General features: G+C 46.2%; 2 protein-coding genes across 3 annotated transcripts in view; one reads left to right on the forward strand and one right to left on the reverse strand.

The window, feature by feature from the left end:
- The window catches only part of Acss2 (acyl-CoA synthetase short chain family member 2), a 37,713-nt gene extending 35,212 nt beyond the window's left edge, over positions 1-2,501 (forward strand). For both annotated transcript variants that reach the window (XM_059261724.1, XM_059261725.1), the window contains 4 exons: positions 388-456; positions 800-976; positions 1,487-1,561; positions 1,694-2,501. In XM_059261724.1, the coding sequence (XP_059117707.1) occupies positions 388-456; positions 800-976; positions 1,487-1,561; positions 1,694-1,821 (449 nt within the window). In that variant the 3' untranslated portion in view covers positions 1,822-2,501. The remainder of the gene's footprint in view (positions 1-387; positions 457-799; positions 977-1,486; positions 1,562-1,693) is intronic.
- Positions 2,502-2,874: 373 nt separating this feature from the next.
- Positions 2,875-14,099, reverse strand: part of Gss (glutathione synthetase) — a 31,368-nt gene continuing 20,143 nt past the window's right edge. Inside the window, exons 7-13 of the mRNA XM_059261726.1 lie at positions 12,732-12,812; positions 12,558-12,635; positions 11,147-11,213; positions 7,610-7,804; positions 7,070-7,151; positions 4,522-4,711; positions 2,875-3,425 (exon numbers count right to left, since the gene is read on the reverse strand). Of these exons, the coding sequence (XP_059117709.1) occupies positions 3,302-3,425; positions 4,522-4,711; positions 7,070-7,151; positions 7,610-7,804; positions 11,147-11,213; positions 12,558-12,635; positions 12,732-12,812 (817 nt within the window). The 3' untranslated portion in view covers positions 2,875-3,301. The remainder of the gene's footprint in view (positions 3,426-4,521; positions 4,712-7,069; positions 7,152-7,609; positions 7,805-11,146; positions 11,214-12,557; positions 12,636-12,731; positions 12,813-14,099) is intronic.

Below are 14,099 nucleotides of genomic sequence, written 5' to 3' on the forward strand. Positions count from 1 at the left end.
AGCAAGTTTAGGCAGGATCTCTCCATAGGGTTACTCACATGGCACCTGGCTACACCCAGAACAAATGATCTGAGAGAATATGACCAAGATGGAAGCTAAAATATCTTCAGTAAGCTAATTTCAGAAGTGACACCTATCATTTCTGCCAAATTCTGCTGATCACATAGACTAATGCTATATAACAAGAAAGGGCCGTAGGGCTATAAATACTAGGAGATGAAGATCAGTGGGGCCATCTTGGAAGCTGGTTGCCAAGGCAACAAAAGTGGAAGCAGGAAAGCTTGTTAAAAGATTACCATAAGCTACTGTAGTAGGTGTGGCAGTTTTTATAATATAAATTGTGTATCCTGCTGTAGGGTATTTACTATGTTGAGTATTTCTTCCCAGGCTGCCGGAGGGATCAGGATGGCTACTACTGGATCACTGGCAGGATTGATGATATGCTCAATGTATCTGGTGAGAGTCCTGTATCCCCTCCCATTTCATTAGTTCTTTCCCCCTTGTAAATCCTAGCAAAAACTTCAAAGAGAGAGCAAGGGCCATCCTATTTTGAGGCTGTGGCGTAGAGTATGGCATTCAGTGCTGGGCCCAGGTTTTGGAGGAAAAGTATAATGCATGTTAGAACATGCCAGGAGAGGATCTAGGATGGTCAGGACTTGATTGGAGATGTGTCATGGGAAGAGAGAGTGAGAGCCTTCCCTATATGACCAGAATAAGTCAGCCCTATGGGTGCAGATGGAGCAAGAAGTGTGGCAGGAAGACTGAGATCCCTCTCATGCATTTCCCTTCTCTTGACAAGGACATCTTCTGAGTACAGCCGAGGTGGAGTCAGCACTTGTGGAGCATGAGGCTGTTGCAGAGGCAGCTGTGGTGGGCCACCCTCATCCTGTGAAGGGTGAATGCCTCTACTGTTTTGTCACCCTGTGCGATGGCCACACCTTCAGCCCCACCCTCACCGAGGAACTCAAGAAGCAGAGTAAGGATCTGCAAGTTACTGGGGAGAGGCTGCAGCAGACTACAGACAGACTCCAGTGTCCTGTGGGGCGACTGGTGTCTTCCCACTTAGTCTCCGCTAATCTCTACACTGGGACAGCAATAGCCCAGAGTTTCAGGAAACTTTCTCTGTGTCAGCACCAGGATCAGCGCTTTAAATGCTTTATCCCATTTAATTCCTGTAATTACCTTCACGAAATAGATCCTGTTGTTATGCTAGTTCTAAAGATGAAGAAACTTCAGGTACAGAGAAGTTACACTGCTTGCTCAAGGCTATGCTGCCCAGGTCTGATTTAAACAGAGTTCCATGGACATGGATTAAAATAAAACAAAGGAGTAAAGAGACACTGTGTTAAAAGAGAACAGGGAACAGTAAACTTCAGAATGACTCTAGGCAGAACTCTGAAGAAGAAACAGCTGGGGAAACAAAGTCATGGCTTTAGGAAGTCTGGTTAAAGGCGCTAAAGAAATGCTTGATGATTTGTTGTTACAGTTAGAGAAAAGATTGGCCCCATTGCCACACCAGACTACATCCAGAATGCACCCGGCTTGCCTAAAACACGCTCAGGTAAGTTCAGAGTCCTGCAGGGTTTGGGATGGGCTAAAGCCCAGTGGTGGCAGGTGTGTGGATGAAAGTCCTTAAAAGAGTGGGGATCAGTCAGCATTGTTACCAAGTAACAAGAGGTGTGTGGGTTACCAGGCAAAATCATGAGGCGAGTACTCCGGAAGATTGCTCAGAATGACCATGACCTGGGGGACACGTCTACAGTGGCTGACCCATCCGTCATCAATCATCTCTTCAGTCATCGCTGCCTGACCACCCAGTGATCAAGACTCTTGTCCAGGATTTCCCTGGGCGTGGCTCTCCGAACTTCTACCCATCCACCCTGCTCCCTGCCCAGGAATACAAGAGCCAACACTGGTTGACACTTTGGTTGAAGCTAGGGAGAGTTTCCTAGACTGCCAGGTAGAAGAGACAGGGCACAGGTCAACCTCAGACTGATATGCTCCTAGACTCCAGAGGTCTCCAAGCCCAGAACAGAGACTTAACACTACATCCTCAACCACAGTTAGCTAGTCCGAGTGTAAGTGAGGGCCTAGACAGAAGCAGGGCAGTAATCCTTTCAGCTTTCTGGAAAGCACCGTTTCTTATCTTGGGCAAGCCCAAGCCTTTAGAAATAATAGTTTGTGAGTCTATGAATAATTATTTTTTAAAATTCTTTGTTGTTTCTGTTCTGAGTCTGAATTCCTTACCAGATGGTAGCACTGTCTGCCTGTTTGCTCTAGAGACTGCAGGTGGGTTCAGTCTCCAGAGGGTTTTCATATCATCTGCTTCATTGAAAGAGTAAGATATGCTCTGTTCCTAGAACCAAGGGAGTTAACGTTCCTAGTCCTGCCCCAAGAACAGAACCCTGCCCACAAGGGGCTCTTAGGTGAAACTCTTCTTGTACTCTTTGTGCCCAAGACTCACTGTTGTAGGAATAAAGTTTATGAGCTCAAGAAGAGAATTGGTTTGTTTAGGTATCTGTGTGTTCATTAGCTGCTCTCATGTATGTGGCAGATGGGAAGAGCATTGCTAGTCCCCAGACTGCCCCAGAACCCTTTGTTTGGGCAGATCCAGGTAAAGCTTCACTCTCAAGACCTCTGATAAGCCCCTAAGCAAGAGTGGTTGAAGCCAGTTTACAAGTATGATGTTACATCAGGTGCTTCTTCCTGGGACCCTGTCTTGACCCTACAATCCTCTGGAAGCATTAGCAAGTGACTAAGGATTAGGACTTGAGGGTCTCATCCACAGGATCTGAAACCAGTGAGATCCCCAGTACAACCCAGTCACCTTTCCAGCATATCTACCTCCCATGGGCTGCCCTCCTCCCTTTGGTACATGAAACAATGAATTGTTGAATCAGCATTGTTGTTTTATTGAGGGCAGAGCTGGGGAAAGTCTATGCTCTTCTAGCCCCTTCCTCCTGTCACTTAGTCCTACCCCAAGTCAGGCACTAGAACCCCCTGGCAAAGTTCATGAGAGGGTAATGAAGATCTGCAGGGCTACGGCCTTTACCTTAAGCAGCTTCCCCCACACTCCAAGATCTGGGGACCTCCAGCACTCTTCTAATGGAATCATAGCTTTTCTGGTCCTCAGATGGAAGGCTGAGAGAAGGTACTCAGGATTTTCCCTTCCCTGAAGACCCTGGAGGTCTATGGAAGAGACAAGCTTCCCTAAGGTGGGGACTGGAGTAGCCCCTCAGGAATTAGGAGAGGAATGCCAAGTACAGGGTAGAAGGTCTCTTGAGTGAAGTCAGGTGTGCCCTCACACAGGGTAGGGGTTGTCCAGGACTGCTACTCCCGCTGCCACACCTCCGTCTGCATGTTCAATGGCTTTGGTTCGAAGCAGATGCCCCACATGCTTGTTCATCACAAGTGTTGTTCCCTGTCTGTAGAAATGGGGTCAGGAGACACACAACATTAGGAAACTAGACCCTTCTCTGGTCCCACCTGACTAACTGGCAGATTGGAAGGGGCTACATTTAAGAAATGCTAGGACTTTAGAATCAGATTTGGAGTTGCATCCTAGCTTGGAAATTATAAGCCCTGAAGCTTCCTAAAAATGTCCTTAATTTAAAATTGAGAAATACCTCTTATATTACAAGATGGTCATATGGATTAAATAAAGCAAGAAAAGCATATAGCATGATTCAGGTGTACATTTATGTCCTGGGCTATACGTTTCCTATTACTCAAGGCACCTGTGGTGATAGTCGGAGTAGCGACAGAGAGAGCAGCAGGCAAAATACTGCAAGTGGTTAGAGGGGAAGTTTGCTGTGAGGGGAAGGCTGTGGTAGAGGGCATGGCAGCATCTTTACCTTGCCCTGACCTTGACATATTCTGCAGGAAGTTGCATTAGGGCCTTCTTCTTTACCAATTATAAAGTCTTCCTCTTTTCTTTTTTTCTTCCTTTCTCTCTTTCTTCTTTCTTTCTTTGAAATAGGGCCTCACTATGTAGCCTTGGTGGTCCAGGAACTCACTGGCCTCTAACTCATAGATATCTGCCTGTCTCTGCCTCCTATGTTCTGGGACAAAAGGCATACACTACCATGCCCGATTTCTTCTTGATTCTTACTTTTCAAATCCAAACCCAGAAGCCTCAGTATTTCAAAGCCACTGAATACCCTCCTCTCTCTCATCTTTCCCTGGAATCCCATGGTTTTAGAGCTGGACCTAAGCTTTCATATCCCCTGGGATCTCCTGTTCCTTCTTGCCAACCATCTTTTCTCAGTTCTCCTCACACCACACAGGATGTCTTTTACAGCTGTGAAGCATGTCTTTTCTGGGATTCACTTGTTAGCTCTGTGGGCTGGGCAAGTCTTGGGTCCTTACTTAACAGACAAGAAAACAGGTAAGAAAACTAGGAACTCGCAGCGCTGAAACTGCAGCCCAGGACTCACGGCTCTATTCAAGGTTCCTCCTAGGCTTTCTCGGCTAGCACTCTTGTAGGGAAGTAGTAGAAAGAGCTGCTCCTGGCTGACTTACCTGACATAGACTCCAAAAATCCCCAGTTCTGAGATGCACTGGACCACTCGGGCAGGGCTGCCAGGCCGAAGCAGGCAGTTCCCAAAAGGCTCAGGTTCAATCTTCTCCATGAGGATGTAGGAGGCCCTCTCCTCGCTGGCCTTCAGCTGCTCCAGCGCTTGTACCATTTCTTCCCCATACAGGTTATTACCTGCAATTAAAGTGGCCAGTCACACAGGGCATATCTGCTTCTGAGAAGGAAAGATCACCCTAACAAGAAAACCCTTATACAAGTGAACACACCTGTCACCACACTGTCACACTGTTCTGCCTGCTTTGCCCCATCTATGGACATTTCTCCTCAGCCATCTTACTGTTTCCTTCTCTTAAATGTTGGGGTTCTCTGGGCCTGGGGAGATGGCTCAGTCTGTAAAGTGTTCGTTATGCACGCACAAAGACCTGAATTCTGATCCCCAGCACCCACGTTAAGCTAGGTGTGGATGTATGTCTGTAACACTCTCTCCTCATGCTGGGGAAGTGGAAGGTGGAGACAGGTGGATCCCCAGAACTTGCTGGCTAGCCACTAGTCTAGCTAGTTGGTGAGTTCCAGGTTCAGTGACAGACTATCTAAAAAAAAAAAAAAAAAAAAGGTGGAGGACAACAGAGGAAGAAGACACTGGATATCAACCTCTGGCATCCACATGTATGCACATATGTGAACATGCACACACATGTGCACACACACATACATACACAAAGATGTTGAGGTTCTCTAGGCATTCTCTACCCTTGCTCTATTCTCTATGTACTTTTGTTCCTAAGGTTTCATCTGCACTGTATAAGTTAACTCCCAAATGCATGCTCTTTGTTCTAGAAATCAGAAGCATGTATCACAGGTCTGTACTGCAAACTCAGCATATCCAAATGGAAATTTGTTGCTGCTAGAACTTGATTCTCCTGAATCTTCCTACTGCTAATGAAATGAAAGGCATCCCTGAGTCCTATTTAAGTTCACTCTCCCTGTTACCTATGTTACTAACTCAGAAATGCCTCCACCTGTGCTCTATATTGTTATAACCCTAGCCTGGACCCCTACATGGGTCTTCTTGACAATGGTATCAGCCTTCTTCCCCGGTCTCTGTCACAAGTATCTCCTCTCAGTCCAATAGAGCAATAAAGGCTGAAGCACTAGCTTTACAAGTTTTCATCACTGCTAAGTTCCTGGATAGTTCATGTGCCCTTTCCCTGCTTGAAACTTGACTGGCTTCCTTCCTCAGTTATGATAAAATATAGTTTATAACATACATTTGTGTCTGTCTGTGTGTGTTATGCATATACATGTGGAAGCAGAGGCCAATATTGAGGGATCTTCTTCAGTGGCTCTCTACCTTATCTCTTGAGCAGGGTCTCTCACTGAACCTGGAGCCCACTGTTTCAGCCAGACTGGCTAGCCAGTGGGCCTCCAGGATCTGCCTTTCTCTGTCCTCCACCCCCACGTCCTAGGGGCAGAGATGCTTGTCATCATGCTTGGCTTTAATGTGGGGGTAGGGATCCAGTGCTTGCAGAGTAAGTACTTTATTGACTGAGCCATCTCCCCAATCCCAAATTTCCTGAAATATTTTCAGTGCTCTTTATTTTTTTTTTTTTCTTTTTTTCTTTTTTTTTTTTTTTTTCTTTTTAGAGAGAGAGAGAGAGAGAGAGAGAGAGAGAGAGAGAGAGAGAGAGAAGGAAGAGAAAGGGGAGAGAGAAGAGAGACGAGAGAGGAGAGAGGAGGAGGGAGGGAGGGAGGAAGTGGGGGAAACAACTTCCAGTAGTCTCTGGGGATTTAGTGCTTAGCCTCAGTGCTCTTTATTTGTTTGTTTGTTTGCTTTTTGTTTTTTTCAAGACAGGGTTTCTCTGTATAGCTTTGGAGCCTGACCGGGAACTCGCTCTGTAGACCAGGCTGGCCTTGAACTCACAGAGATCCGCCTGGCTCTGCCTCCCAAGTGCTGGGATTAAAGGTGTGCGCCACCACTGCTGCCGCCCAGCTTCAGTGCTCTTTATAATACTCCCAGCCCATATTCCTGCCATCTCCAACTCTAGCCTCACCGGTTTCTCATTAACCTCTAGTCCAGTCCATGTGGTCATGGCCCACTGCTTTTGCTTAAATGGTCTTCAGTTTAGAATGATCTTTCTCCTTTTCTACCTGGAAAACTCCAACCTATCCCTTAAGACCCAAGTGGAAAATCAAGTCTGTACGGCAGACATGATCCCTGCCCTCAAGGAGTTTCACAGCAAATAGGAATACAGCCAGGTATCTCCTTAGACCTCCTAGTGTGCACCATTCTGTTTCTCTGTAATCTACCCATAGGCACCTCAAACTACGATTGTCCAAATTCTCCAGTGTAGTTCATCCAATCGCCTTGTATTCTCAGTTCCAGGGTGCTGGGAGATGCTCCATGCTGGGATCTGTGTTGCTTTCTCTTGTAACCACTAAGCCTGGGACTGTATCCACACCTCAAGTGCCAATAAGCACTGGCAAGAGCCTGCAGTCCTTCACTGGGCAGCTCTACAAAGGAGATCCACCTACCTCCACCCTCTCGCTGGGGCTTCAGTACAAAGTGGCTAGGAGCAGCAAGGGCTTCAGCAATGGCCTGGTCTCCTTCTTCACCCTGACAGGAGGCAGAAAGTGGTCACTAGAATGCAGGCTGACAAGACAGCTGAGGTTCTGCTACTCATGCACAGTGGCATGGCGGGGTGGGGGTGAGAGGTGGGGCCCACACAGCAGGGGAAATCATGGCATCAGGCTAGACACTCCAATCTGGATGTGACCCTTAACTCCCTTGCAGCACTAAATATAGAACAGGCTCTTTAGAACTCTGCAGAAAGCCTGGAGAGTAGGTACAGATGTTCCCTAATTCTCCCCACTCTCCTTAGTCATTTCCCTGGGTTTCCATCCTTATCATAATCATTGCTGAGGGAATGAGTTTTAGTCCCCAGATTCTGGCCTCAAGGGTTCTCCAGAGCACCAAGGACGTGAGTCATAATGCCAGCTGCACTGTACCCTCCCCAACACATTTGGGTCCAGGTTTCTGCTATGTGGCCTATGGCAGGAAAAAACACTACATACCATGTCCAGTGAATAGAGGCCAGCAAAGGTGGCCCGGAGGCGGGCCACAGCCTCAGGCTGGCCTGGGAGCAGCATTTCCAGCAGGCCCACCCTGCTCAGTTCCTGCTGCACCTTCTTAGTCCCAGCCAGCTGTGTGGCAATGTCTGGACACTTGGCAGCACATGATCTCTCTAGCAGTAGGCGTGCTTCCCAGTTCTGTGGAGGTAATAAAACCAAAGGGCCTTTACTTTACTGGATAGGTGCCAGACACTGTGCCTTTTAATCTTCAAGCTGATTATCGTTACAACATCCTTGTGAGGCAGATATGGCCTCAGTCTGTGGGATTCTTGCCTTTAGGGAGTTTGTGATCTAGCAAACTAATACAAGTTCATAATTAAATGGAAAATTACTAGCAAGGAAATGTCTTTGGGTATGAGGGACAGGGTCTCACCGTGCTATGTAGAACAGGCTGGCCTCAGATTCACAGAGATCCACCTGCTCTGTCTCCTTAGTGCTGGGATTAAAGGCATATGCCACCACATCCAGCAGAAAAGACATTTTGTAAGAGTATAGAAAAATTGATGAGTTTTTCTCCCCCATCTCTCTCTCTCTCCTTCACTCCTCCTATCTTTTGAGACAGTCTCAGTAGCCAGGCTGGCCTGTAACTCCCTAGATATCCTGGGCTGTCCTACCTCAGCCTTCGGAGAACTAGGAGAGTTGTCATATTAAACAGGACCTGGTTATGGAACCCAGGCTGGCCAGGGCTTGCAGTTGTCCTGCCCCAGCTTCCTGAGTGCCAGGATTATAGCATGTGCCACCACACCTGGCTGGATAAGGTTTGAAGGGCATGGGACTCTTGGTTATATACTTAGCTTCTCATTGTGCTCCAAATAAAATCCAACACTTCAAAATCTTATTAACCATATAATCTTCAGCCTTTTATCAAATAAAGTCCATTCCTTACCATGACCTATGAGACCCTGTGAGACTGTGTTCCCCATGGCTTTTTATCTCATGCTGCTGCCCCCAGCTTCTCCCCCTAACTCTTGACTCCCACATTCTAGCCAAAAGAGTCTATAATTATCAGATTTCACCCCTTCTTCAGGGCCTTTTATGTTCTCTTTTCTTTTGGTTGAAATTCTTTGCCTTTTGCCGTTTCCCCCTGGATAGTTACATCCTTCTCATCCTCAAGTCTTGGTTCAGTCACTTTTCCCCTGACCATTCTACTTAATGTGGGTTTCCCCACAACCCTCTATCTTTTCATCCTGTTCTTTCAGTCAAAGTCAATTACCTCTCAACTAGGGATTCCCCTTCAAGCTGGATACAGTATTATATATTTGTAGGGTCCTGAGCACAAAGCAGGTCAGTTACAATAATGAGTTCCAGGGGCAGCCTGGGCTATAGAATATGAGTCTGTCTCAATAAACATAGCAAAATCAAAACTCAAAAAACCATTTGTCCATTGTTTTCCTTCCTGGTGCTCATCTCCCTGACCAGGCAGTGTATTCACCATGAGAACCAGACCCTTAGTTTCTGCCTTGTTTTCTGTTATGTCCCCACAGAACAGCAGGTTCTGACACTCCACAAGTACTCAATATCTGTTATTGTTGCTCAGTGAAGTGAAATGTGAGTAAGTCCCTGACAATAGGCGGTCTGACAGGTGAAACTCACTGGAGAGTGGGTCCTCAGGTAAACAGGATCATGTGAACAAAGGGCCTGCAGCTGGCTAATCACAGGGTGAATAGTCTTATGTTAGGAGCTTAGGATACAAGAGACAGGGAAACACCAGAGGATGGATCATGCCTCCGAGCTCCGGTCCCCATTCTCAGGCACTGGGTAGAAAACTGCCTTTGTCCAGATTACAGACTCCTGTCCACAGCTGGAGCAAGGCTAGGGCCTAAAGCGTATATCCTGCCCCCTCCCCAGTGCTGTCCACTGGAGCAGCCTTACCTGATCCTCATCAGTCATCGAACTACTGGTCTGGTGTTCTGGGCAGTCATAGAGGCCCAGAACATAAGACTAGAAAAACATCTCACAGAGAAAGCAAAACTCAAACACAAGAGTCCTCTAACAAGTCACAAAGCCTTGAAGCTCTATGTCCACGTTCTAAGCGTAGGTGAGCTGCTCCATGCACACCACTTCCTTCCTTCGCGCACTCTCTCCTCTTCTGCCTCCCTGTCCTGAAACTCGGGTCTGTTTTCCTTCTCTAGCAGCAAGTCTCCAGCACTCTAACCACTTCTCTGGTCAAAAGGACGTTCCCTAAAGCTGTCCTTCGGAAGAGCTCAGCCCCAAGGAACCCTAAGTGAACTGTAAATCTCACAGGTCCCTTCATTTTCATGTGTAGCTGAGAGCCTGGACGGGTGGGAAAGCGACTCATAGTCATGACTCTCGGCTCACCACCCAGGGTATTGTAAAAAAGATTTCTTTTTATCTTATGTATGTGAGTGTTTTCTGCATGCATGTATGTGTACTGTGTGTGTGCCTGGTACCTGTGGAGGCCAGAAGAGGCCACTGGATCTCCTGGAACTGGAGTTACAGATGGTTATACACTGCCATGTGGTTGAGAACTAAGTGCTCTTAACTGCTGACCCTCTCCCCAGTCCTTCTTTCTTCTTTCTTTCTTTCTTTTTTTTTAAATCCATGGAAGCAGGGCTGTTCAGCCTTTCCTCCATGATATAGATACTAACAGCGGCGAGAACAGCATATTCAGAATGCAATGGTCTGAGAGTCAGAAATCCTGGGAAATTCTTGTGGGGTTTTAGACAAGCCTCTGCATGGCTCCAAACCTCAGTTTCCTCACCTGTGTAATGGGGATAATAATAAGTCTCCCAGGATGGTTGTAAGAGTTAAATAAAATGTGTAGAAAGTAATTTTTGAAACTACATAGTAGTTAGCGGGATGAGGTAATATCAGGATTGCCGTGAACATAAATGAGAACATGATCAAACAAACAAACAAAAAACCTTTCTGATTCAGATAAAGGAGAAATAAGGAAAATAAAATGGAGCTGGGCATGATGACTCATGCCTGGACTTGGAAGGCTGAGGCAGGAGATTGCTACTCACTGAGGCTACATAGAGCTTCAGGTCAGCCTGGGGTACAAAGGAAGACCTTGCTCCTCTCTACCCAAAGAAAAAGCCACAGAAAAGAACAAACAAAGGTAGGTAGGAGGGTGGCCTGGAACTCTTGCATCAGCTAACGAGGGCTGACTGGATCCACTCTCCCCAGATCTTTGTTCAGAGCTGTTAAATTGGGCAGCTCAAAATTACACCATGGAAGTCAACAATGCTATAAACTGGGGGTCTTCCTCTTAAAAAGATGTTCGTTCACCAACATATCTCCAGACAATGTGTGAACAGCTGAAACACTACAGGTAGATTCCTGAGGTCCTAAAGACCCTGTAGAGTGAAAGGTAACAAAACACTTGCAAGAGAAAGGCATTTCCGGCAGCAGTGCCCTAAGCAAGAGGTGAAGCAGAGTTGTGATGCTTGAGCTGGGTTTCGGTGGCGCTCTGGTAGGTCCCTGGAGGGAGAGAATGGTCTAATAGAAAATACCAACCTGTGGATTATACTGACTGGGCATGTAGCCATCTCGGAAGTAAACCACAGCAACTTCCTGGCCATCCCTGTAACACAGGATGAAAAAAACCTTCTGAAGGAATTATTACTGATGTGTTCAGTGGTTCAGTCTATTTCAGGGTACATCGGAGTACATGTGGCAGTCCATAAGGCAAGCCCGGGCAGGAGTTCACTAGAATTGGTGAAAGCCGAAACTTAGTACTTCTGTTAAAAACAGGTGTGCAACACACAATGCTTTAGAATATTCTGGACCTAAATGTATTTTAAGAAGGCTACAGGGAAACAAGGAGGTTAGCACAGGTAAAATTAAAAACACATGTATCCAAAATTTTGGGTGGAGGAATCATATTGTTATGATCAGCAAAACAGAACTGAATTTCTTATTTCTACAGCTTAAAGTAGCAGAAACCAGACAGTCTAAGATCTCTAAAACTAGTGGTGGGGATGTGCAAAAACCTGACTCTAAGATAAGTTCTTCCCCTTTCCCTAGTTCACGTTATCTAGTTTATCTAAAAAGTAAACCAGCTACTTTGTTTTATTATGATAACAGCACATTTTGAAATATCTGAAGTGAGATTATGAAAGTCCCTAAAGGCTCTTAACTTTTTTGTTACTTTGTTTTTTGAAACAGGGCTTCTTATATCCCAGGATGACCTTGAGCTCACTTTATACCTGAGAATGACCCAGAACACCTGATCTTCCTGCCTCCACTTCTCAAGTGCTAGGATTACAAATGTGTGCCATCACTCCTGGCTACCTTCTTTTGTTTTTAGACAGGGTCTCACTATGTAGCTTTCTATGTTTCTGGAACTTTCTATGTAAACCAGGCTGGCTTAGAACTCAGAGATCTGCCTGCCTCTGTCTCCGGAGTGCTGAAACTAAAGGCATGTGCCACCATGCCTAGCCCTGACTAGGTCTAACTATATAAGCTGCAGTGCTACCCAAGTATGTTGTACTAAAGCTACAGTGTGATGGCCCATGGGAAAAATAGGGCCTGGTTTAGAAGACAAATCGAGGCTACAGACCAGAGTAGCAACCACATGGGTAAGAATGAGCCTGCACCCCTGCCTGCCCAGCCCAACTGCTCAGGCCTGTCTTGACTAGCCACAAAGAGAGGCAAGAAAATTTTTAGAACCTCAGAGTTCTACATGAAAACCAAGGTTATCTTTAAGGATGACCCTTATCCAGAAGGTCAACAGCTCTGATATATCCCGTTAGAAGCAGAGCATGGCTAGACATTTCTAAAATTTCTTGGAAGGATGAGGTATTTCAGAAATTAGGAGAAAAGAAAACAAGCTATCATAATTCCCAGAAGAAATGCTCTTGAGTGATAGGAGCTACCAAGAGAGGTTCTTAATCCAGCTGTCTAGTGGCTCCTTGGGGATGCTTACACAAACAACCTTCGGTTTTGGTCTAGGGAACCCCTTTCAGAGACATCTTCAAATCTTCGTCGGATTACATGGATGTTCCTGGGAAAGAAAGGTGAGAATCAGAGGCAGTAGGTGAGGTGTTTGGAATGGCCTTCCCACTTCGGGCCACACCTGAAGGTCTCTCCCTTCACTTGCCTGTCCAGCAGCTCATTCTCTATGGCACGCTGGTCAAATATGTTCCTTTCTTTCTCTTGAGCGATCAGTAGCACCACAGCACTGGAGAAAGAGCAGAAGTGAGCAAGGCTGCTACAGGGCTCTTCCCTCCTGCCACTCCCTTCAGAGGAGGTAAGAACACAGCTTCTCAAGCAGTCCTGCTGATGCAGGCTGTAATCCCCACACTGGGGGTGGGGGTGGGGGCAGGGCCAAGAAGATGGTGAATTTGAGGCCAGTCTGGGCTACACAGCAAGACCCTGTGCCAAAACAGAAAGGAGGGACTGAGAAGGTGACTCGGTCAGTCAAGTGCTTGCCAAGCAAGCATAAGGACCTGAGTTTGAGCTCCAGAACCCACTTGGAAAAAAAAAAAAAGCTAGGCAGCATGTCTGTCATCCCATCACTGGGGAAGCAGAGGCAGGAGGATCTCTGGGGCTTGCGAGCAAGGCAGTCTAGGCAAACTGGTAAGTTCCAAGTTCAGTGAGAGACTGTCTCAAAAGTACAATGGAGAGAGATTGAAGAAGACACTAGACATTGACTTGGCCTCCACAGGCATGTACACACAAGACCGACAGACAGACAGACAAGAGACAGAATACAGCTTCCCTGCAAGAACAGATGCTGCCTCAAATTAGGACTGCCTGAGGCAACAACGCATTTCTTACAAACAGGAAACTTGGGGAGTAGGCATCTCTTGTCTGTTCTCTAGTAGGAGATGAAATATTATAATGATAACAAATATCATACAACTTAAAATTTAGACTTAAAACCATCTATCCTTACCCACTTTTTCCCCTAGAAGACATCTTGAGCCATGTATGATGGCACACTCTTGTGATCCCAGCACTCAGGTAGTAAAGGCAAGATAACCAGGAGTTTAAGACTGGCCTGGGCCAGTGGTGGAACATGGCTTTAATTCCAGCACTCAGGAGGCAGAGGCAGGCCTCCTTGAGTTAGAGGCCAGCCTGGTCTATAGAGTGAGTTCCAGGACAGCCAGGGCTACCCAGAAAAAACAAAAAAACAACAACAAAAAACCCCAAACTTTTGTTTTAAAAAACAAAAACAAACAAAACAAAACTGGCCTGGGCTACATGAAACCCTATCTTAAAACAAACAACAGAAAACCTAACACAGTGATACGGTGATTCAAAAATCTGTCTGGGAAAGTAAACACTGAGGAATGTTTGGTAAATCAACAACAATGCTGGGGTCAGATACTAACGACTCCATTATCAGACAGTAAAGGATATGATCCAAGAGTGGAGTTCTTACGTGAAAAAACAAAAGAGCTAAATGGAACTCTCCAGGGGCAACTACAAACAAGACACCATCTCTGGGGACCTCTTAGCAGTT

This window comes from Peromyscus eremicus, chromosome 4 (genome assembly GCF_949786415.1).
Source record: "Peromyscus eremicus chromosome 4, PerEre_H2_v1, whole genome shotgun sequence".
Classification (NCBI taxonomy): Eukaryota; Metazoa; Chordata; class Mammalia; order Rodentia; family Cricetidae; genus Peromyscus; species Peromyscus eremicus.